Source organism: Rhynchophorus ferrugineus, unplaced genomic scaffold (genome assembly GCF_030347505.1).
Source record: "Rhynchophorus ferrugineus isolate W39M unplaced genomic scaffold, kcgeb_rfMv2 rfM1, whole genome shotgun sequence".
In the NCBI taxonomy this organism is placed as follows: domain Eukaryota; kingdom Metazoa; phylum Arthropoda; class Insecta; order Coleoptera; family Curculionidae; genus Rhynchophorus; species Rhynchophorus ferrugineus.
The window spans coordinates 2,417,579-2,443,484 of NW_027472580.1; the positions used below are offsets into that span (position 1 = coordinate 2,417,579).

The 25,906-nt window shown below is 32.1% G+C and overlaps 1 protein-coding gene across 4 annotated transcripts in view; it reads left to right on the forward strand.

The window, feature by feature from the left end:
• The window catches only part of LOC143194722 (uncharacterized), a 137,683-nt gene that overhangs the window by 51,620 nt on the left and 60,157 nt on the right, over positions 1–25,906 (forward strand). Inside the window, exons 2-5 of one of the 4 annotated variants that reach the window (XM_076401393.1) lie at positions 3,423–3,569; positions 3,628–3,793; positions 7,605–7,880; positions 7,938–8,160. In XM_076401393.1, the coding sequence (XP_076257508.1) occupies positions 3,429–3,569; positions 3,628–3,793; positions 7,605–7,880; positions 7,938–8,160 (806 nt within the window). In that variant the 5' untranslated portion in view covers positions 3,423–3,428. Of the gene's footprint in view, positions 1–3,422; positions 3,570–3,627; positions 3,794–7,601; positions 7,881–7,937; positions 8,161–25,906 lie in introns of all 4 variants that reach the window. The other 3 variants (XM_076401375.1, XM_076401384.1, XM_076401403.1) reach the window with 3 other exon arrangements.

Below are 25,906 nucleotides of genomic sequence, written 5' to 3' on the forward strand. Positions count from 1 at the left end.
TATGAACTTTTTTTATGAATAATTATCTTTAGTTTTTTTATGTATTTAAAGTAAGTTTAAAAATTAGCTGTAAACAGTAGAAGATGCTATTCTAGTTCAGCTATTCTTTCCAGAGGAAATATTTTTGTTTACTAAACTTTATCTTAAACAAGCTTATGATACTTTACATTACCGAAGCGCTATATGCTACTTAACCATCCAGCAGAGATAGCAGTACAAAAAATAATATTTTTACTTACTACTAATAATGGAGATATGGCCCCAGAAAGAGTTAGGTGTTAAAAATATGGATTATTTTTTGATATGTCTGATATTTTAATGTTTGGGTGCCAAAAACATTGAATTTAATGAAAAATTAATGTTGTTTGATTATCATATACCAATATTTCCGCGGTCATTCATAAACCACCTCATAAAAAGGTCGTAAACCGAAAATTTGCATTTTATACTCGTTTCAAGAAACGTAATTTAATTATTCATCGTAATTCTTGAACCATGTGGGATCGTTCGCTCGGATGAACGGCGAGATGTAAGTGCTAAGTAAAACTATAGGAAAGTACCTTGTCCATCTGTTGTGCAAGTCTGTTTGGCTCGGACAAATAAGCGTTTTTTTGCCCGGCTGGTGGTACTGACGAAAACTATAAAGTTATGTTTAAAACAAACACATCGGCCGTTTCTTCACGTTCCGAGAAATCCATCGACAAACACGGTTCCATAATAGATAAGCAAACACACGCTCTCGTCTCAACATCGAGAACTAAACTTATACCTGGACGTCGTCGGTCTGACGGAGGAAGAAAATGCATTCATTCGATTATCTTCGACTGATGTCCTCGTTTCTTTTAGGATGTAGTAAACAGAAGGAAATTTCGGTTTAGCACATGCGCATTTTTTATTTAAATTTTTTAAATTAATATCTTAGAACTTCAAGAATCTGCTCATGCAATTCTTTCTATTTTTTAATATATATCATGATTAAAGTAAGTGTCTAAATTTTATCAGTTGCTGCATTATTTGCTATTATTTTTGATGAATAAACCTCAGTAATGCATTGACTACTAAACTGACTATGTAGCTTTTATTAACCTAAAATGAATGGATGATTAGCATAGAATAAATAGAAATTTCACGGTATAGACGACCTTGGGGAAATGTTTTGTTTGGTTCAATCAAAGGTAGCGCTGCGATCGCAAATTGTGATTTGCTAGTTTAAATTCCTGGTGCCGCCACTAACATGGAACGTGATTGGTCGATCAAATTGTGTGAAGTCAGCATTTTCTATGGGCGTCCATTTTTTAGTTTGTTGTTTGAAGGTTTTGGTTTGTTGTGTTTTTGCATAGATCAAGAAATCTTCGTTTTACGTTGTGCATATTTTCTGTTTTACATTAATTATTATGGAGTAATAATATAAAAATTGATGACAATGCGTCAGTGTAGTAAAAGATGTAGTATACCGGGGTAAAAATCTACTGCGGAAATTAGACATCGTTTCCCAAAGAATGATCTCGCTCCTTTCCAAAAATGGGTTGATCAAGTAAATAGTAGTAAGTTACATGGATAAACCAAAATGCAAATATATCAACGTCATGGTGTCTGTCACGGACATTTTAGTGAAAAATTTAGAATTACCATTCCTTCACGAACAGATATTAGGGTAAATGCATATCCAACATTGTTTTTATCAGGTACATATTGTAGGAATGTTCGTCGGGTCGGTCAGTCGGTCGAAATATGTGACTGCCGCTGCGATTATTTGTCAGAACACTCACTACTATTTTTGGAAGGAATTTGCACGAGAACTGAAAACACTGGTTGAAGAAATACTGTTTATTTTTAATATTAAATTATACATGTGGTCGACGGGAGAATTGACAGGATATTAGATTAGGTAGAGGAAGTACGGTAGCGCTGTGGAAGTGATACTATTACAAAGGGATGGAGAAAAGAAAAGAGAACGAGACGTCGTCGTGATCGTCTTTAAAGCTTGGAACTGCATGGTATCAATCCACCGGCGTTGTCAACCTTTGTAGTTGTTGTTGATGAATTCCTTGTGGCCTAAAGGGTCGTGGCGGTTGCCACAATATAAAATTATCTGTCTACTACTAACTACATGTCTGTTTATATATTGTTTGTTTACAGAAAATCAAAACCTACTTATGAAGATGTTATTAGTAATAAAATTACTACTAACTTTAATTATTGCAATAAAAATAAGAAGATAATGTTAGATAACTTATATTCTTTTTAGCGGGAGATCTAGTACCACCTGACTGAGGTTGTTAAATCACCAGTTGAGTCTATATTTTCAGTTCCAGAGAACATTGCTCTGAGAAAAACAAGAATCTAATATTGTTTTTTAGTCTTATTTCAGGCTATTTAACAAAACTTCTGAAAAAAAGGCAACATGCAATATTGTCTACATTCTATATTAAGTAGTTCTACAGATTAAGTACTCTAAAATCTAAATATCTTAAAAAAACACATAAATTTTTAGTGTTTCAACTGTCTAATCCATAATATTTTCAAGACCAAATTTTAAAAGTTATTATGACGTTTGATTGTATTTTTGGTTTAATGAAGTTAATGCAATATCAACAGAGAAGGATTTAAAGTTTACCTTCAATATATCAAGATAAGTTAGAACTCTAATAGATTCCATAAAATTGATGACACTAAACAAATATGGGAAGGCTTTATACAAGAATTATAGATATTTTAATTTTGCCTAGAACAGAGTTCATAATTGTTTTTTTTTTCGCTTTTTGTTTATATATATTTATATTATTTACACTTATGTATATTTGTATAGGATTTTATTTTAATAAATTAATTTTAAAAATTATATTTGATTTTCATTTAAATACTATTGGCCAATAAATGTGACGTCACAAAGTAATCAGGCGAAATGGCAGACCAATCAAAGCAAAGTATCTTCCTTACAGGTTTCTACATAACGATTTTAAACTAACCAATCAAATTCACGTTGTCAGCGCCGCCAATAATTGAACTAAGCAAAACTTTGCCCCACTACTTACCATTGGAGTTCACACCCCTGATGGTTAGTTACAACAAAAAGTGTATAAACGTCATAATTACCTTTAATATTACTTCTAGTACAATAGTATATTATTTTTCTCATACTTTTTGTAACGTCTCTATTTGAGCAAAAAAATAATTTTATTGTTTGCTTCTTGTTATCGGGGTGAAAAATTGTTCCTCCATATTATAAAAGCAATGTATGTTACAACACTAAGAATAATACGACAATTTAATTATAATTATTATAAACTTGTTGATACATCACAAAATCTAAATATTCTAGATTATTTGTTTTGACTCTATCAACGGTTAATTCCAAAATGGCCGATTATACGCTGTAGGTAAAAAATGACAGAGTTTATTGTATTCTGTTTTTTTTTCAGGTAGTCATGCCTGAAACCGCTACCACGTCTGCTTCCGAGGAGCGCCCTCTGGCGTTGTCGAGACGAGACTTCCCGTTGCCGTCGCCAGGAAATTCGAATAGGTCCTCGTCCGGGAGCAGATACGAAGGACAAATAGCTTATCATCAGGTAAGGTAATCGAGAGGTGCGATAAAAACGAGTAATATCGAAGATACTTGGTTCCCAGGTCTCCCTATCGTCTACGATGAGTCATCATCGGGAGAGTTCGGCTTTCGTTCCGGTGGTCCCGTCTAGGAACATCCCTCATCCCATGTTGTATCCGGGCGACATTCATCCGCTGCTGGGTTTGGAAAATAGAGAGCGTGGAAATGAAAATAACAAAAATGCTGAAGGTATTACTATAAATCTAGTAATGATATCATAACATTAAGTTTACTTATTAAGTTTACCATTTACTTTAAAACAACTGTAATTCATTGCGGAATAGATTCCTAGAGTACCTGTACTTATTTGCAAGATAATATTGTCCCATTCTTCAACCGAAACATGCACCAAATGCTTCAATGGTGTTGGACATGGAGATCAACTCCTTACTTTCTGTTCTAAAATTTCCCATGATGTTTCAATTATGTTGATGTCTGGCTATGGTGCTGGTCATGGAAAATGATGTTCCTCGAACTAAGTTTGAACTTTGTTGAATGTACCTGGGCGTATTATCATCTTACAACATGGCTGATTTTGACAGCAATATGTTAGTCATGTAAAATCTTGATTATTGAACATGTCAAGATATTCAGCAATCCAATCCATTCAGGGATGTGAATGAGAGGACCAGTTGAATACCACGATATTGGCGCCCAAATAACAAATAGCAAGAGGCAGGCTTCCTTTGGAGTTCCCCCATACATAAACACGACCGTTTATAAGAAAAAATGTAAACAATTATTCCTCAGACCATACCACATTCTTCCTATAATCAAGTGTTCAGGTTTTATGATCGTTGCACCACTTTTCTATAAAGGGCTTTCCAATCGCATCCTTTCTATGAATGTTAACTTTATGGAACTTCCACCGTACCGTTTTTGTCGAAACATTATTCCACAAGTGATTGTTGAGTTCTGCTTTTATTTTTGCTGCGGTAATTTTATGTTCTCTGACCACAATCTTACAATTCCTCTTCGTTGGTGATATTTTAGCATGTTTTATGTGTGCTGCCATTACCATAGGTACTGTCGCTCATGAAACAAACATCTAGCAAATCACACATGTTACCTATCATTTGTTTAAACAGTCGAATAATACATTAAACTATAACCACAATACTTGGCATGCAAAATGAGCAATACATACGTGTCTCAATATACCTGCATATAATACAGAAGCAGTGTTGTCAACAAGATGTACTATATGCATGGGGTTCATATTATTTTGTTTATCCACTCTATATATAATTATAATTGTGTCTTTTTTTCAATACTCAATAATTCTCTTAAATTAATCCCTTTATCTTAATTCACAATACTTTTAATTCTCATACATGTTACAATAAATTTTGCCCTTTTCTTTTAGATTTCTAAAGAAAAGCTCAATTATTATCTGTCTTTACATATTTTGAAATAAAATTGCAATGACAATTTATTTTTTGTTTTTAAAAGTACTTCATCTTCAAGGGGTTGTTTATTTATTATTTAAGACGATTTTGAAATGACAGAGCTTAAAGAGGTCCAATACATTTTGACCAGGGGATACGATTTCATCAATTTTGAGATTATTTTAAAATTATAATTTCAAACAGATTTTGTTTTTTTTATATTGCAGCTTGCGTCAAAATGCGATAAAATTATTTTACGTAATTTATTAATGGTTTCTAAGTATTCGTCATATGCAATATGTTTCACAACATTTACTTAAGATGGGAATAGTTTTTGACTCAGAGGACAGAATCTATGAAAATCAACTAAATAAAAAATGAATATATTATTGCTATTGGCACATGACGTAAAATATTTACAGAAATATAGGAATAGTTCAAACAATACACCCATAGGAAAACAAACGAATTTGGTGAAAAATATTATTTAATGTAAATATAATTTAAAGACATTCATTTACGAAACAGCATTTTGATATTTAAATTTAAAAAAAAATCTATATTAGATTATTGTTGGTAAAGAAAATACATTGAACAAAACCAGAAGAAAGTAGATCAACCACATCCAAAGAAAAATATTCGTTACATCAAGATAATGCTATACAAATACCAGAGATAATCCAGAATAGCCGAATGAGCATAAAAAGCTGTATTCATGCTATTTTAATGTGTTAAAATACTTATGATAGAAGAGAGAAGCGATAGTCGCTATTTTTTTTAATTTAGTGAGTAATATTCCTGAAATGTTGAACAATACAGGTGAACATATCGAAAAATGTTAATAATAAGTTGATTAATTTCATCACAGTTTAATAAGTATGACATGTACAGAGGAAAATCGTAAATTATTTAAAAAATTGGTAAATATTATGTAGTTTTTTTTAAATATATATATTTTAAAGTCTCCTTTTACCAACTATGGGTTTATCTGGACTGGACCTAAAGTTTAACGTGGGCTCCGAACCACGATCCTCAGCATTGAGCCTACCGATTGGCGAGTGACTAACTTTAGAAATCATCCCAAAGGACATCCGGTGTTACCCAGCCTGGTTACTGGCATGACTGAAATCATTTTCCTTGTCGGACTTTAGACTCTTGCCTAGAACATTCACAAATTTTAAACAATCACAAACATAAATTTACGACCATGCCCCAGCAGGATTCGAGCCCGCAACTATCGCAATAGTAGGAGGACCGTCCCATCGCCTTTACTACTGCGCTACCAAGCCCGCAATATTATGTAGTGCTATTTAATAAGTACGCTCTATGTTCCATATGTTCGGTATTAATTTTTTTTATTCGGGAGGGAATATACAACATATTAAATAGCAGGTAACAGTATCGATATAATTTTCCTGAAAAAATCAATATAAGTAAACAAGTCTGCTATTGACAAAAAAATGGACCGAGTCATATTTGTACATCTAATACACTGTAGTAAGCATAAGCTAAATATTCTGTAAGTTCTTCAACAACTATTACCATAAGTTTCTTCAATATAAAGGACTGTGGAAAGATCAAGGCGTCTCAAATACTAAACCAATGCCGTAGACAGAAATCGATATTTCAAGTCATTTTGATACCGTGAAGTAATATATTCTCCAGCTCCGCCCACCTGTTTCATATTTCGATGACAATTTCATAAATTCTTGTCAACCAGTAAACTACCAAGAATTGCCCGGTTCCCATATAAGGCAATGCGCGGCGAAAATTATAACATCACAAGGGTCAAAAACTTTTTATAAAGCGTTGAATCGAAAAAATAACTTTCACCATAACGACAGTACAATCGAAATGTTTTTCAAGAATTTAGTTATTATCTGATGTGAATTGTGCTAATTAAACTTTTATAGATTTTATAAAAATATTCCTTTTTTTTATTATCAGGATGTTTTAAAACTAAATACTTATCCTGGGGGATATTTTAGATTTTACTATTATTCTCTAGAGTTATAATACTTTAGTAATGAGTTAATTAGTCATTTACTCTTCCCGTTTACTAACTACTCTTCGCTTTTCCTCGCCTCCTAGATAAAATAAAATTAATCTACTTAAGCTAAAGTATACAGTAACGCCAGTGACCAGTTGGTTTTAAAGGTTTTACTCTAAATTATTGTTTTTTCTCCCCTTTCAACACATCTACGATATGTCTTAGTATTTTTCTCCAAAGCAATGTTCTTATATTTATACGTTGACCTAACATTTTCATTAGCTCTATTTTGATGATATTATTGAATTTTAATAAGAAGAAGAATTAATTATTATGTCACAGAGGAATTATAGATTATTGTAGAGGAAAGACTTTATTATCAGTTGGAGAAAACTCCGATTCGCTTTTTCGTACAAAATTCTTGGAGTAGGAACTTTGTCAAAAAGGCTCTTGTTCAGTGATTTTATCTTAAGCTGTTTTAAATTATTTTATGAGGACAATTACTCTATAAAAACTTGGTACAGTTTCAGAAGTATCAATAAATACAAACTAATGTACATTCGCATTCGATATATTATTTTATAATAATAATGCCTATCATTAATAGTAGTTTTATTAGCAGGTTCGCCTGCCATGCGTAAATCAACGTCCTCCTTCGATTTGATGGCGATGATGGCGGATAAAAGAAAGGAGCTGCAGCTCCGAGAGGAAGCCGCATGTGTCGCTGCAGCCGCACACGCTGCAGCGTTGATGTTGCCTCATCGTCCTGGTCCTCCAGGTGCCCTACTAGAATCATCTGGCAGTCAACAAGCTCACGGTTATCCTGGCTTCTTGCCTACCAGTCCCGCGAACGCCGGTACATTCTCTTTCCCAGGAGGCGGTGCACTGTTTCCACCAGGTAAAATATCCTTACAGATAGAACGAAATTATCATGCCACAACTGTGAATCTATTAGCAGGACCGCCACAAATGCACGCTCATCTTGATCGGAGATTACTAAGAGCGCCCGGTAGAGCATCGAGGCCCAAGAAGCAATTCATCTGTAAATTCTGCAACAGGCAATTCACGAAGAGCTACAACCTGTTGATCCACGAAAGAACCCACACGGATGAGCGTCCGTACAGTTGCGACATCTGCGGAAAGGCGTTCAGAAGACAGGATCACCTTCGGGACCACAGGTATGTCTATTTCGAGTTAATCAAATTCATTACTGATCAATTACTACCATATGAAGGTGATGTTGAATATTTTAAGAGCAGTACTTAATTACAAAATATTATTATAATGATTTTAATTTGATTTAAACGTTCTCTTTGTTGCTTTATCATCTTTTTCGAAATATAATATAATATACAATATATAAAGAAATATAACATTTTGAGTCAAACTGCAACCAAGCAAAAAAATCTCAAGGAAAGTGAATGCGTTGCACTGCTTCTTAAATATACTCTAATTACGTGAAAGTTAATTTAATTTTTTGTATCTATTAGTAACCTTGTTTATTAATAGCTGACATAATAATTGTAGCGCAGACTTTAGATTATATTAGCATGATTTTTAGTTTCCGTTGCTCTTTATTACGTTGCAAACAACTAAGATTAGACCTAAATTTAATTACGTATAGATTCTGTCTTATTAACGTATTCTTCTTTAGTAAATATGCTACATCTGACCATCTCACTGCCAAGATATATTATGTTTATTGTATAATACGTTCTGACCCTAATAGTTATGCACTGTTGACTCTTGTTCATCAATCTCAAATAACCAATCATCATTTTGTATATGCTAATTATTTTTCTATCATTGTATATAAATATTTTTTAATTTCGTATACGTTTTATTTGATAGCGGTATTATTATTCTATGCTGCTATTCATACTAAAAATGTAAATATAAAAACTAAAACTGTAAATATCACAAAACTTCTTTCGAAAAGAAATTAGATGACCAGCATGTGTATCCATACAAGACGCGAACGTTTTTTCCCTTTCTTAATGATACAATTCCTATAGATTAGAGTTAAAAAGGTTCAAAAATATTAATCACAAGAAGGACAATAGGACAGACCAGTCCGAGGCGCTCTGACAGCCTTTCCTTTTGATGTCATGTTTGTTGGATGGCCCAGGTACAAGCTCAGTGGCGTGCTTATATTTATATTGCCAAATATGAATGTTATTCATATAAGATTCTCTACAAGTAGTATATATTTTAATCAATCTTAGTTACTTTGCTTGTTTTTAATTACTATTTTGTTTTTCTTTACATACGTATTGCCTTAATTTTCATTCTCTCTTATTGACTTTTAACTAATTTGCTACTATATTTCTATAATAAAATCTGAAATTTCTTAGCAGAATCATGTAACAAGGAAATACTTAGTTATAATACTTTTTTATTAATTTTTTTATACGTTCAAGATTTGACCGAGGACGTTTTTGTTTCTAGTAATTCTACAAAAGCTTATACTATTTTATTATCTTAAATACTCCGTTGTACAATATGGACAATAAAATAATGTTATAGGTTTATTAATTTTAAATATCATTAATTATAAGTGGTGTATAAAGAGACAACAGTAAAAGAAGCAAGTACACTAACAGAATTCGATTGAGCATAACATTTATTTTATATTGTTTATAAAATATATTTTTTACTGTAATTTTGCTGGCTATATTTGGATAAACTGCAGTAGATATGCTAGATTTTGTAATTATTCGATGGATAATATTATTTTAACAAATCTATTGTAGTTGTGTGTGTTATTATTATTATCATTATTATTTAAGATATCCTGCTGTGTATACTGGGAAAAATAAAATCTCATTTCTCACAATGCTAGACTAAAAAATAAATATGCGTATATCAAAATGAATAAAAGTACGAATACATAAAATAATGAATAACAGAGATAATAATAATGTAAAGTGCAGTCACAAAGACAACAACAATATATGTGAAAGAAAAATTATGAAAAAAAAAGGGAGGGTATTAAGAACTAGAGAAATTACGAAATACTAGAGAAAATGTAGAATATAAATTAACTATGCATTAAAGAAAAGAAACAATAAAACAGACGTGAGTAAAGTAACTCTGCACAGAAGTAAGCAAGGTTGTAATTGTGACAATCTGTTAAAGAAAGTAGTAAAACGGAAATAATCAATATCAAATATCAAGCAAGATCGAGATCTGATCTGATATAAGAAGGTAGCATTGTGGCCATTTAAGGTAAGACATGATCTGTTAAGAATATGAGCAAAATAAGAAAAAATAACCAACATTAAGAAGACGAAAGGAAATCAGAGTCACCAAATAAAATAAATACCGGATGTAGGTCAATCTGCTCCCAATAAATTTTAAAGTTCTTCTTTCAAGTTCCATTTTTTCATATAATTATTATGAAATGCCTTTATTTTAAGACATATTGTTTATATAATATAGTTTTTAGGAATATTTCAGAGGTTTATGGTTTAAAATCAGTCGATTTCAATATGATTTTTGATACTTTTCTGCAAGTTCCTTTTTGGAAAATGTTCTTTTACTGATTTTACCAAATTGTTTAATTTAATTTTTATTTGGTATTAGTTTCTATAAAATATTTTAAAGAATGTTTTTATGAAGATGATAGATGGATGTTGGACGCCACTGAACGAATATAAAGTGGACACCTCAACACACCCACCAAAATACGACTGTGGCTCACATATTAGAGAAGTTTGTGTTTTGAGACGTGTCTCGAAAAGTTAGATTTTATCTCAAAAATCGACCCCCGTTGTACGGGAAGGTTTTTTTTTCAATTTGGCGGCCTCGACAATTAACTTTCAGGTGCTCAGTGGGTTCCGTCCCCGAATGGGATATTCGAGAGAGGAATTATAATGTAATTAATTTCGGTACCGTGATTTTTTCCCTTTTCTGATATAAGAAGGTAGCATTGTGGGAATTTATTAAATAGTTTTATATAGACCTTCCAATAAAATAGCCAATACGCATCATCAAAATTTATCATAAAATCACGTCATTCAGAGTTTATTTTGATTCTGACATAACAAATTACATAATTTGTTTTATAGTATGTTCCCCTTGAGGAGGATTAATCTTTCTTTTTGATAATTGTATATCCAAGTAATGTATTTTACTTTCGTTAGAGAACATATTTACCTTTTTACGTTTAGTTCTTGTTTCATTGTCTAGTGATTTTGATATTACTGAATTGATCTTTAGTTTGTTTCTGTTACTACCTGTATACATATTCTTCATAAAATTGATAAAACTAGATTTAGTCACTACATTTTTGCTAAAGTAAAACAATTAATATTAATCCTTTCCTCATAATGCTCATGTATATTCTAAACAATTTGATGCATATATATGCATACCAAATCTTTTACACTCTCAATACGATTTTCTACATTTATCGTATATTATTTATATATGACTTTTCTGATATCTTCAGGTGTTTCCGATCTTAGCATTCTGTGTATTTCTCAACATTAGGCCAAAATGCCATAATCAGTATCACTGTTCAAGTTAATTACCAAACTGTCAATCTATAATCTATCGAAATCCACCATTAGTCAATTTCTTCTTTTGTCTGTATGATAGAGCTTGTTCAAACTAAGAAAGAAGGTGTACAGTACAGTTTTTACAGTTTGTTACAACATTTCGAATAAAGCTCGAATAAAGTTTGAAAAATATGAAGGTGATCTTGATTACTATTTTCAGTCGCTGGTTCTTTCTATCTACTTTTTTACTATATATATCGCCACAAAACTTTAGATTAGAATTTAGTATTAGAACGGATATATTTAATACATATTCGGAAAGTATGACACAATAAAATAAAAGTACTTGGTTTATTTCTAGTTCATTCCAACATGCGCTTTATCAACCTTTGTTAAATATTTAACTGTAGCACTCGTTTTAAATACAATAATAATTTTATTTATCATTAATAAAGAATATATTATTATTAGGAGTATTAACATACAAAAGGTTTGAACAAGCACCGAGAGACATTGACATTTGAAAAATCAAAAAGACGAAATAGTTGCTAAGTTAACTTAAATGCAGTCAAAGTTATTTTTCTATTGGTTAATCAAAATTTTGTTCTTTCTAACAGGTCAATTGAAAAGTCCTCGGCCTGACCCATAGATGGCGCTACTAGAATTAAATCCATCTGTTTTTTCGTTATCCCCAATCCTTAAAAGATGCGTGTATAGATTTGACAGCTGTCGGATCATTAGTTTGTGAATTATAGCATTTTAAGTGAAGCAAGTTTTGTTATTTTGAAAAAAATGGATGAAAAGGAATTTTGCATATTGATAAAATATTGCTTTTTGAGGGGAAAATATAGTTGAAGCAGAAACTTGGCTTGGTGCCTAGTTTCCGGGCACTTTCCCAGGAATATCAACCATCAAGGATTGGTATGCTAAGTTTGGATGTGGTGAAATAAGAACCGAAGACGGTGAACGCAGTGGACACCCAAAAGAGGTTGTTACCGAAGAAAACATTTACAAAATCCACAAAATGATTTTGAATGACCGTAAATTGAAATTGAAATAAGTAGCAGACATTCTAAAAATATCAACTGAACGTGTACATCATATTATACACGAATTCACGAGAAAGCTCTGTGCAAAGTGGGTGCCGCGCGAGCTCACTTTTGACCAAAAACAACAACGAGTTGATGATTCGGAGCAATGTTTGAAGATGATCAAGCTTAATAAACCCAAGCTTTTGCTCGATATGTGACAATGGATGAATCATAGCTCCATTATTTCACTCCGAAGTTCAATCGACAGTCATCCAAGTGGACTGAACACGATGAACCCGCTCAAAAGCGTGGGAATACGCAGCAGTCGGCTGGCAAGGTTATGGCATCTGTATTTTGGGATTCGCATGGAATCATTTTCATTGACTACCATGAAAAAGGAAGGACCATCAACAGTGACTATTTATTGCGTTATTGGACCGTTTGAAGGACGAAATCAAAAGAATCCTGGCTGGGAAGAAATTTTCGTCGAATGAAAAGTTGATGGTCGTCGATCGACTGAAGTCTATTTTCAAGCAAAGGAAAAATCGTATTACAAAAATGGTATCAAGAAGTTGAAGGGTCGCTATAATCAGTGTATCACCCACACCAAGGGTCAATCTGTTGAATAAAAAATAACTAATTTAGCCAAATCATTTGTTTTACTATGGTAGGCCGGGGACTTTTCCAATTGATCTGTTATTCCGTTATTACGATTAATACGTACATATTTTATTTTAAAACATTTTTTTGTGTTAAAAGTCTAAGTTTTATTATTTTTTACATTTTAATGAGTTTCTTAGTTCGCTTTTTTGTTAAAAAAAATTATTTTTACAAAACAATAACTTGCTAAATTTACCTATGCTCTTGTTTAAAAATAAATTCTTTTTTCCTAGTTTATCTCGCTCTTCGGCGTTAAGGACAATTTCGGAGCAAAGTTACTTGCACATATATAGCACATTTGTGTCACTGTCTCTAGAAACAAATATTCATTTGTAGCCGGCTTGGTGGTGCAGTGGTAAGAGCGACAGGAGCTCTGTTGCGATTGTCGCAGGTTCGAATCCTATATGATCGTAAATTTATGTTTGTGATTGGTTAACATTTGTAGTTGTCGTTAGGCAAGGGCCGGGGAGTTTTCAAATTACATTAATAAATAATCTAGAAAATTAGAGCTTCAAACTGCTGCTATGTTAATGTATTATTATTTACAATTATACTACAAACAAAACATAAAACCATATAAATTACATATAAATCAATGTAACCATATGTTCGACACACTATTTTCAATGAGTAGGTCCGAAAATAGCGACTTAAAGTAGTTGCCTGAAACAGTATATATATATATATATATATATATATATATATATATATATATATATATATATATATATATATATATTTCAGCTTTTATTTAGTACTGATCAAGTATTTCTTCATTATTGTACTCTACATTTATAACAACGACAGTTGGATTTATTACGTTGGGGTTCTTCAACACTGTTTCGAAACGAACTTACACCATTACTTCCAACTTCCTAGGGCGATTTCGTAAGGCCTAGGCGCGCGAAGAAATTGCTCGGGTTTTTCTTCGTCGGCGCGTTGCCTACACAAAACCGAACACCAGCCAATCCGATGGAAAGTTTTATGTATGATGCATTGTGGCCCGAGTGTAAATGGTGCACCTGGACCGAGAGGTCAACATTCTCGGACTCGGTCGGCTCAAAGGCTTCGAGTGGCTTACGTGGGAGTTAAAGGTAAATAAAACGGGAGAGTCGAAAGGATAATTTAGGGTACTCGGAACGTCGATCAAATATTGTTTTAGTCTATTTTAATGTTATACGAACGTTTAAGACGATTTATTGTTTTTGGTTCGGAGCTAAACGTGATTGTGCTTAATAGTAGGTATATTTTATTTATACACATGAAATATTCTACATCACAATACGACAAAACAGCAATAATACTCTTGTTGTTACTTATATAACACATGGACTGAAAAGTCCGTGCCTAATGCATAGATGACGCTAGTTTTATTGCATTCACCACTTTTTTAGTTACTACTAACCTTCAGAAGAAAGCTTTTAAAATTGCACGATATTCTAGTCATAAGTTTGTGAGTTATTGTGCTAAGAGTGACTCTCCTTTTGTTGTTTTCAAAACAATGGAACAAAAACAATTTCGCGTTCTAACTTTCTTTTTACACTGCTTCTTGATGGAAAAAATTAAGCGATAAAAATAGCGAAGTTCAAGCGAAGTAATAGTTTGAAAAGTATTATAAGGTTTCCACTCCATCAGAAACATCAATAAAACGTTGGTTTGCTGACTCTAAACGTGGTCTCAGAGACACCGATGATGCAGAACGCATCATCATAAAATCCCCAAAGTCGTGTTGAATGATTGAAAAGTGAAGTTGCGTGAGTTAGCTTACATTGTAAGGATATCAAAAGAACGTGTTGGTTTATACTACAGAAACATTTGACTATGAGAAAGCTCTGTTCAAAGTGGGTTCCGCTTTGCTCACTATTGACCATAAACAAGAATGTGTTGATGATTCTGAACTGTGTTTGGTTATGTTTAAACGCAACAAACCGGAATTTTTGTGTCGATATGTGACGATGGATCAGACGATGGGTCCATGAAACAGCAACTAGTGGCCTATTTTGAGGCAAAAGATAATTCGTTCTCGAAAAGTGGTATCGAAATATTAGACAAGCGCTGGAATGATAGTGTGGCTGTTGATAGAGATTACGTTAATCAATAAAGCCAATTTTGAACAAACGAAAAACGCGTTTTCTTTGTTACGTCGGGGACTTTTGAGCCCATATGTTATGTTATATATTGTTCAGCAAGTTTGGTCTTCAATAACTCTCACTAGTTTTATAAACAATATTTTGTCTGAAGCTTTGAATTACAGATAATTATTAATCATGGAACACGAATGTATTCAAGTCAGATTTGATTGGATTTTGTGCGATGATCCCCAATTAAAATAAAAATTCAAGAAAGTCAAGAGCCCGAAACGTATTATGGTTAAGAAAAATAGCATTAGATTTGGGAACCAAACTCTGGTTATTATTGTAATCTTTTGACTCAAAGAAGTTAAAATCAAAAGTTGGAAGGTTGATTCGTCGGAGAATCACACCTCTAAATTAATAGAATTAATATTAGAAAATCGTTATTGACGACTCCAGTCACACTTCGATGTTTTCTAGCCCAACCGCCTCTGCATTATCTTCCCCGAAGTCTTTACACCGTCGTCGTTTATTATCGCATGTCCTTTTTTGCGATTTTCCAGGCAGATATTTCTGATTTTTTGATCGGTACGAGGTGTGATGATTCTTTTTCTGTTCCATTTACCATTATGATTTGCCTCAAGAGGTTATTAATTATTTTTTAATTTTAATTTCAATTTGATGGACGACATACTTTGAAACCCCAGTAATAGCTGTCATCACTCTCTGGAAATGTGTAGAGTGCAGTAATAACGTTTGTATCTCTCTACATCTTCTGTTTTAGAGATGTGTCCAAAACCTTACTCATCCTGAAAAGTTGAAAACTTGAAATAATCGCGTCAAACCATTAATAAAACGTAAATTTTTAGGCAAAATATAGCAAAAGTGTTATTATACGGAGCATTACTTACCTTTTGATTGTATTAAATACAAAGGTTGGTTAAAAGAATGAAATCACAATATTTAAACAATACAACAGCAATACTGACTACACAATTGACAAATGATGCGCATATATTTTGTCGCCACTTCTCAAAAACAATAATAATCATTTCTGCCCCTATTTATAATAAAATAAATCTTTAAAAATAATATAATTTGTTTATAATAAACAATAAATTACCTGTACCTAATGCTTTCCCTAATAATTTGGCCACCTACTTTATTCTCCTTCTTTTGAGATTGTCTAGGATAAATTTCCTAGATGGGCTATTGAAGGTATCGTTAGCGTCAAGTGATTGTTTTTGATTCTCATTCAAGTTCAATAATAATGATGATTTTGATAAAAAAATGCGTGTTAATTTTTGATTGAGTCTTCATATTTTTCATATAACTTATCTTCAATGTCCAGCAGACAGAATATCGGCCGAAATGATGATCTTTAAAGGACATGTGGTCTTTTTAAAGAAGTAATTTTTCTTCCATTAGTACAGAATTTCACCTTTAGAAGCTATAGAATTCATAATTTAATTAGCGATAGTATATAATCAGATGCTGTCTTGTCTATATGTATATATATATATATATATATATATATATATATATATATATATATATATATATATATATATTAATTTTAATTTCAATTTGATGGACGGCATACATTGAAACCCCAGTAATAGCTGTCATCACTCTCTGTAAATGTGTAGAGTGCAGTAATAACGTTTGTATCTCTCTACATCTTTTTTCTTAGAGATGTGTCCAAAACCTTACTCATCCTGAAAAGTTGAAAACTTGAGATAATCGCGTCGAACCATTAATAAAATTTAAATTTTTGCACAAAATATAGCAAAAGTGTTATTATACGGAGCATTACTTACCTTTTGATTGTATTAAATACAAAGATTGGTTAAAAGAATGAAATCACAATGTTTAAACAATACAACAGCAATACTGACCACACAATTGATAAATGACATATATTGTGTCGCAACTTCTCAAAAACAATAATAATAATTTCTGCCCTTATTTATAATAAAATAAATCTTTAAAAATAATATAATTTGTTTATAATAGACTATAAATTACCTGTACCTAATAATTTGGCCACCTACTTTATTCTCCTTCTTTTGAGATTGTCTAGGATAAATTTCCTAGTTGGACTATTGAAGGTATCGTTAACGTCAAGTGATTGTTTTTGATTCTCATTCAAGTTCAATAATAATGATGATTTTGATAAAAAAATGTGCGTTAATTTTTGATTCAGTCCTTATATTTTTCATATAACTTATCTTCAACATCCAGCAGACAGAATATCGGCCGAAATGATGATCTTTAAAGGACATGTGGTCTTTTTAAAGAAGTAATTTTTCTTCCATTAGTACAGAATTTCACCTTTAGAAGCTATAGAATTCATAATTTAATTAGCGATAGTATATAATCAGATGCTGTCTTGTCTATATGTATATATATATATATATATATATATATATATATATATATATTTATTAATTTTAATTTCAATTTGATGGACGGCATACATTGAAACCCCAGTAATAGCTGTCATCACTCTCTGTAAATGTGTAGAGTGCAGTAATAACGTTTGTATCTCTCTACATCTTTTTTCTTAGAGATGTGTCCAAAACCTTACTCATCCTGAAAAGTTGAAAACTTGAGATAATCGCGTCGAACCATTAATAAAATGTAAATTTTTAGACAAAATATAGCAAAAGTGTTATTATACGGAGCATTACTTACCTTTTGAATGTATTAAATACAAAGATCGGTTAAAAGAATGAAATCACAATATTTAAACAATACAACAGCAATACTGATCACACAATTGATAAATGACGCGCACATATTGTGTCGTCACTTCTCTAAAACAATAATAATAATTTCTGCCCCTATTTATAATAAAATAAATCTTTAAAAATAATATGATTTGTTTATAATAAACTATAAATTACCTAATACTTTCCTTAATAATTGGGCCACCTACTTTATTCTCCTTCTTTTGAGATTGTCTAGGATAAATTTCCTAGTTGGACTATTGAAGGTATCGTTAACGTCAAGTGATTGTTTTTGATTCTCATTCAAGTTCAATAATAATGATGATTTTGATAAAAAAATGTGCGTTAATTTTTGATTCAGTCCTTATATTTTTCATATAACTTATCTTCAACATCCAGCAGACAGAATATCGGCCGAAATGATGATCTTTAAAGGACATGTGGTCTTTTTAAAGATGTAATTTTTCTTCCATTAGTACAGAATTTCACCTTTAGAAGCTATAGAATTCATAATTTAATTAGCGATAGTATATAATCAGATACTGTCTTGTCTATATGTATATATAGTTGTCGTTTTCTCTTATATATATATATATATATATATATATATATATATATATATATATATATATATATTTATTAATTTTAATTTCAATTTGATGGACGGCATACATTGAAACCCCAGTAATAGCTGTCATCACTCTCTGAAAATGTGTAGAATGCAGTAATAACGTTTGTATCTCTCTACATCTTCTGTTTTAGAGATGTGTCCAAAACCTTACTCATCCTGAAAAGTTGAAAACTTGAAATAATCGCGTCGAACCATTAATAAAATTTAAATTTTTGCACAAAATATAGCAAAAGTGTTATTATACGGAGCATTACTTACCTTTTGATTGTATTAAATACAAAGATTGGTTAAAAGAATGAAATCACAATATTTAAACAATATAACAGTTATACTGACCACACAACTGATAATTGACGCGCACATATTGTGTCGCCACTTCTCAAAAACAATAATAATAATTTATGCCCTTATTTATAATAAAATAAATCTTTAAAAATAATATAATTTGTTTATAATAAACTATAAATTACCTGTACCTGTACTTTCCCTAATAATTTGGCCACCTACTTTATTCTCCTTCTTTTGAGATTGTCTAGGATAAATGTCCTAGATGGACTACTAAAGGTATCGTTAACGTCAAGTGATTGTTTTTGATTCTCATTCAAGATCAATAATAATGATGATTTTAATAAAAAAATGCGCGTTAATTTTTGATTGAGTCTTCATATTTTTCATATAATTTATCTTCAATGTCCAGCAGACAGAATATCGGCCGAAATGATGATCTTTAAAGGACATGTGGTCTTTTTAAAGAAGTAATTTTTCTTCCATTCGTCCAGAATTTCACCTTTAGAAGCTATAGAATTCATAATTTAATTAAAGGTAGTATATAATCTGGTGCTGTCCTGTCTATGTACAGCTATTTCTAGTTGTCGTTTTCTCTTATATTATATATATATATATATATATATATATATATATATATATATATATATATATATATATATATATATATATATATATATATATATATATTCGAGCTTTTATTATATATAAGTCAATCGGATACAACAAAGGTCGGTTCGAAATCCGGGCCTATAAAAAATAATGCGTCCAGTTTTTAATCCGTCGTTTTTAATTAGCGAGAACGTTAAGGAGGAAAGTTACGATCTGCCGAACGCCCTGTATGTTTTAATTAAGATTGGACCGAAGATGAGCGGCACCGAAACGCTCTTAACGAGTTGCTTTCGCGACCTGTCCCATTTCGGGCGACTGGAAGATGAAAAATAATCGGAGCTACCAACTTTAATTACCGTATGCTAATCAGGCGTTCCATTTATGACATTTTAGGAGCTAGCCCATAAACACTATCATCTCCGTTAATTATTGGGTTTGTTTTTCAAATAATTAGGCGATTTCGATATGTTAATTAGTAGGTTTTGGTACTTGAGGTGATTCAAATATGAATCAATATTTTATCCATAATTTATACTAGCATGGTTTATCGATGATTAATTAACTAACAAGACATTGTTGATTTTTATTATATTTGTTGATAAACTCATATCATTTCCACGTTTTCTTGAATCTTTTGGATTCATATTATGTCAGTTTAACATTTCTCTAGTTCAGATGTGTTTTTTTCAGCTTCCTACTATATATCACCCATAATTATTGTTTATATTTTGTGAGTATATACAGTAATCTTCACCAATACACAAATTGCCATATCCCTATCATTTCAGTGCCTAATACTCACATGTTGCTCTTCCTAAGATTGTTGTTTAGGTGATATTTTTCTTTGTTAATTTTATGTTTCCATTATTCACGGATTAGTTTATATAACTATTTATTACTTAACGGAGAAAATTAGCAGCAGGCAATACGTGTGTTAAGTATGAATTATAGGTAAAATGTTATAACATAGTAAAAATAATTTTGTAGATTGCTAAGGAACAAACGTTTATCTATGTTAAGTAATATGAAAAAACTGAGCAATATGACGTAGTTACGGTAAGTGACGTCTTTTATATAACTGCCAGTACACTGAAAATGATATCAAAGGTATACTAGACAACATTCATACCACAGTTATAACAGCAAGAATGTGAGTGGAATTTATGAAGATTCTGTTACGATTATATTAAGATAATATTACTGATTATTGAAGACTACTGTATGCTTATTACGGTTGTCCTAGCGAATTCAATTTTAGATTTGTTTTTTTTTTAATTTTTATTAGTTTCATGTTTAAATGGTTACTTCTAGTCACTGAAAATGTCATTCACTCTGTATGTTTAATTTTGGGATTCCTCTTTATTTTTTGTTGCTGGAATATTCTTCTGTACTTTTTATACTTTTAATTTTACTAGTAAGGCATTAAAATATTTGTGAATATACCTGTTCTTTATCTACTATTCACTGTGTTCCTCAAAACGAATGAATCCTTGAAATGTTGTATGAATGTGTCAAATGAATCTATATATTTCCAGTCTGTTTTATTCCTCTTGAGTCGTTTATAACCTCTTAAATAATACAAGTATACGCGAATAAAAGCTTCACAAATAAGCCGTGTTAGTTCGTGTGAATGACAGTGTTTATCTTCTACATTCTATACCAGTTTTTATCCTTTTCTGTATGTTAGTTCTCGTATTTTACCGTTGTTTAACTAGAGATTAAGCGGTATGCCTTTTAATGCTTCAACTTACTTTAAAACGCGATAATTTTTTTACTGGTTTTCTTCGAAGCTCCGACAATATTAACGGTACTTCTGTATTCAACCCGACATGTTCCATCTAGCATAATAGCTATGTAATCCGGAAATATCTCCATAATCCGATACTAACTCAGAGATAATCTCTTTTATGTTGTATCTGTGGAACACTTTCGCGCAAATTTAGCATCAGATGTATATATTTACATTTATAACATGTATCTATTAATTGAGTGTCTTTAGTTTTCAACCAAACTTTATTTTCTTTTTCAGTGAATAGTTGAAATCCCTCATCATATAAGCTTATAATGTTTCTTCTTGAAGTTGTTGTTTTTATTTTGCTTCACTTTTTGTCGATATAACTAACAGATAGTCTTCTTCAGCATCATATAGATTGCAAGAAATCTGGAGAATAGTATGAAATAAAAGAATGTAGGTATATATGCAAATAACAGAATGTAATAAAATTATATGGGTCATGGAATGTGATAGCTTTACTGAATGTTTCCTCTCCACACTGTCTTCATTTGGGATGAGAAATAGTGAAACAATGAACTGGTAAATTGTCTGAATATTAAATTGATCAAATAACAGATACAAAACCAGATATTTCAATGTTTCTATTTTTATCGATCAAACCTAGTTAACAATTCTATTTCTGCGGGCGAAGTTAAACAAAAATAGCAACAAAAACCACTAAATCTATGGATACAGTAACAGCGTCGTCTATAACCTTCAGGGAATATGTCAATATTGAAAGATATATAGAGGTTTTAAGATGCATCACATTGAGTATACCTCATTTCACTATCAACAGGAAATAACAGGAATTGTGAAGCCAGCGACGTAAAAAATAAAATATAAATAATGGCGGTTATAATATAGCTAGCAACATCATAAAATCTCAAAACATTAAAATGATGACTAGCTACTACAAATAAAGATAATAATGTAATACAATATAGATAAATTTGAATATTTATATCCAATCAACTGTCGAATAATTAGGGACATAAAATATTAATTGTCGCAGAACGGTCACATATACATTTTAAATAATCTTCATTAAAATTCTCGACCACACACTGCTCGTAAAGTAGCGCTGATTATTCGTAATTACATAGTAAAATTTCACGATCAATTGCGTCGGCTAATAAAAGCATCCCTCCGATTATTTCCACACCATTACTACCCAACTTCTGCAAGCATCTCGTTCTCTTATCATTCGATTTACATTTCACCAGGGACGTACTGGCGACAATTTCCTCGCAACCGATAAATATTAATCGAAAGTAAACGATGTTTGTTGGCAGTTCTTGTTCCAATAGATGGCCTATACGATTTTATATTACATTTATTTATCCAGTGATGAGATCCAAGAGCCATCAGTCCCTTGGGCTATTTAGGATCTATCCTAAATTTTATAAAATAATATAATATTCAAGCGAAATATAGGTGGGCAACTATTTCAAATACAAGATACAAAATATAAAGCACATAACAAAGTAAAAGTATACAGAAGTATAAAAATTATAATATATACATACATACATATTATCACTGAACCAACACCATTAATATGAGGAATTCGTTGATAATAACTTAATACCACAAATTCCTTGGTGGTATCTTTGATTCCTGCCTGACATGATTTCCACGCATAAATTACCCAAGAGATAGATATATGATATCAGAGTATTCTAATCATTGTCTGGATACTACTGGGGAGCCCTCAGGACCACTTTAATTAATATCTACAAGGCGGTCACACTGTTAAAAAGGGATTATGGTAGCCAGTGTTATTCCTGCAGCAGTTCCTTCATACTATAGGCAAGCTGAATATCATACCACCATCCACAATAAAACTGCCCATATTAAATATATATTGTGAAGCAGAAATAGTCTCTATAGAGAACAAAAGAGAGATACTATTGTTAAAATATGCATACTTTCTCTGGTTCTGAAGGGGAAATCTGAATCAACAAATATTATGTCCGAAATATAATGCTCTAAAAAATAATAAGTACAAATTATTTTACTGTCGATATTGGGAGTTAAAAAGCAGATTGAATCTAATTTAACATATGCACCTGCTTTTATTGCAAACGGCGATCTGATCTCATGTGATCCACTAGCCATAAATATTAATTTATCAATGAAAAAATTTTCCAAAAAAAAAGAAATGAAACCACAAGGCATACGCATTTTATTTGATCAAATTAAGCAAGAAAAGTTTAAAACATATGGGAGCTGCTTACATGAACCTAGAACAGGAGAAGAGCTTCCGGTACATTTGGAGACTGGGGCATTCCGACAGAACAATCCTTTGCCATATAAAAATTCCTTGATTTTCTTTACAACGTTAATAAAAAAAATATGCAATACGGCGGACTCTATGAGCTCCCTTAAAAAATGTTTTATGTCAAATCATTCCAAACAGTCACTGATCATGGTTATGATCAACAAAATTGAGACCCCAAAAGACAAATCCATAACCTTTATGTGATTAACCTTACTCCTAATGCGTACACAGCAAAACTTTACGGAAAACCGGATCAATTAAGATTAAGTTCTAAAAATGAACCTCCCCCAATTTGCATCGTATACTACTTAAAGATCACTGTTGAGCACATAATGATATTATGCAGGGAAATACTCACAACTAAGGCAAATATATGGTACAACCTAAAGTATATCCTTCATATAAGCAGTTGGGATAACTTGATCACCTTCCTCAGAGACTGTGACTTATTCAGGGACATATAAACTATTGAAATAAATTAATCTTCACTAAGATAGAATAAGTGCGCTGAATATTATTACTCAGATCAATCATATACTGGGACTCGGCATACTACATTATAGAACATTATTGCCATGTGTTTGTATCCAATTGCCATTTATTATACATTTCTAGTTATATATGTTACCTGAAATTATAAATACTACTGTTGTTTTACTCCTTTAGGTAGCTACACTTAATTTATAAATGTTATTATTGTACGTACATCTACCCTGAAAAAATAAAACGACTTTAAAAAGTCTAAAGGCGTCGGGTCCTTAATTTAAAACTAAAGGCTCGGTGTTCGTAGCCAGAAAAGCCCATTGCCCTCGATTCCAGTGTGAGAGGGCAGATACATAATTGTGGCGATTTTACCGCTTCTTCTCGGGTTTATAGTCAATTCTCGGATGAGGTAACCTGATTGGTGATGGGGTTGTATGGAATTAGGGCTTTCCAGGGAACTCATCAAGTCGGAAGCAATAATACCTTTATGTATATTCTGTAGAAACCTTAGAGCTTTGTAAATGGCTAGTAGTAAAGCTGTTTAAGATTCCCAATGAAGAGGGAACCTCGAAGTCATTTTCCGATAACGATAATGTAAAATCAGCGTCCACATAATCACTGCTCTTGGATTCGTCCGTGTTGATAAAAAAATGTTCAGGGTATCTATTAGTTAAAGAGGTTAACAGTTACTCTTGGGGGATTCTTTATGGAGAGATCAATGCCAGAAAATGTAGACAGGTGCAAATTATAGAAAAAGGCATCGACGACATGACATCTACGATATGAGCCTTTGTGCTGGTCTCTAGAGATGTTGATCTTGCTAATTTGAGTATACAGTAATATTCACCAATCACATGTTTGCTAATCAAGCTGTGGTAGGGTAGTTTCTCTTATGAAAAAACAGACAAGAATGTGTTTACACGCTATATCTTTGATATTATTTTCAGGACACTCACAATTACATTAAATTAAACACAATTGTCATTTCTAGCAGTACCTTCTCGGCAGCCTGTTTCGCATGTCGTATTTACCCACGTCATATTGCTCAGTGTTTTCTTATTATTTAACATAAATAAACTTCCACAGCAATGTACAAAATTAATAACATTTTCCTGTAATTCGTTATTTACGCGCGTATTGACTGTTAATTTTCTCTGTTAGGTAATAAATACTTATATTAAATAATCCAGGAATAATGTAAACATTAAGTTAACTACAACTTTTTTTGTTCTGGCCTAAAACTAGGCGATGGAATGCATGACGCATACCTGGTCGCAGAGACTTGCCCTGGAGTGACAAGCTGGACCGGGTTATGTGGGACTACTTCTGGGCTTACCAATACATTAAACCGAAACCGCCTCACAGTTGTCCCCTGTGGATTGCTACTGCTACTGCATTAAATTTGGCACCCGCATATCGGGCAGCCGTTATTGGGCACGAGGACTCGGCGACTCTATTGATTCGCGAACTTGTGTTAACACACGACTGGATACTATATAGTCGTATAGGGGCAAAAGTTATAACTGCAGCGACGGATCATTCAGGTCGTTTCAGCTTGGAAAATGGGGGAGTTTAAGTTAGCTACAATGCGTAGGCACCAGATACTGAAATGATAAGCAGGAATACAGGACAATTCGAAATACTTCAGTATGGAATTGGTGAAGACTACCTGATAGTAAGCATGTTTACTATTTGTCGGGGAAAAAAGCCTGTACTTAGATAACCCTGGCATAAATCTCACTGAGCTGACTGTCTAACGTTTGTGAACGAGAGGCCAGTGTGCCAGCCACTTTTAAATCGTATTTAGTTGATTTACAAATGAAGGGGCAGCCGAAATAAAACACTGGATATTTTTATA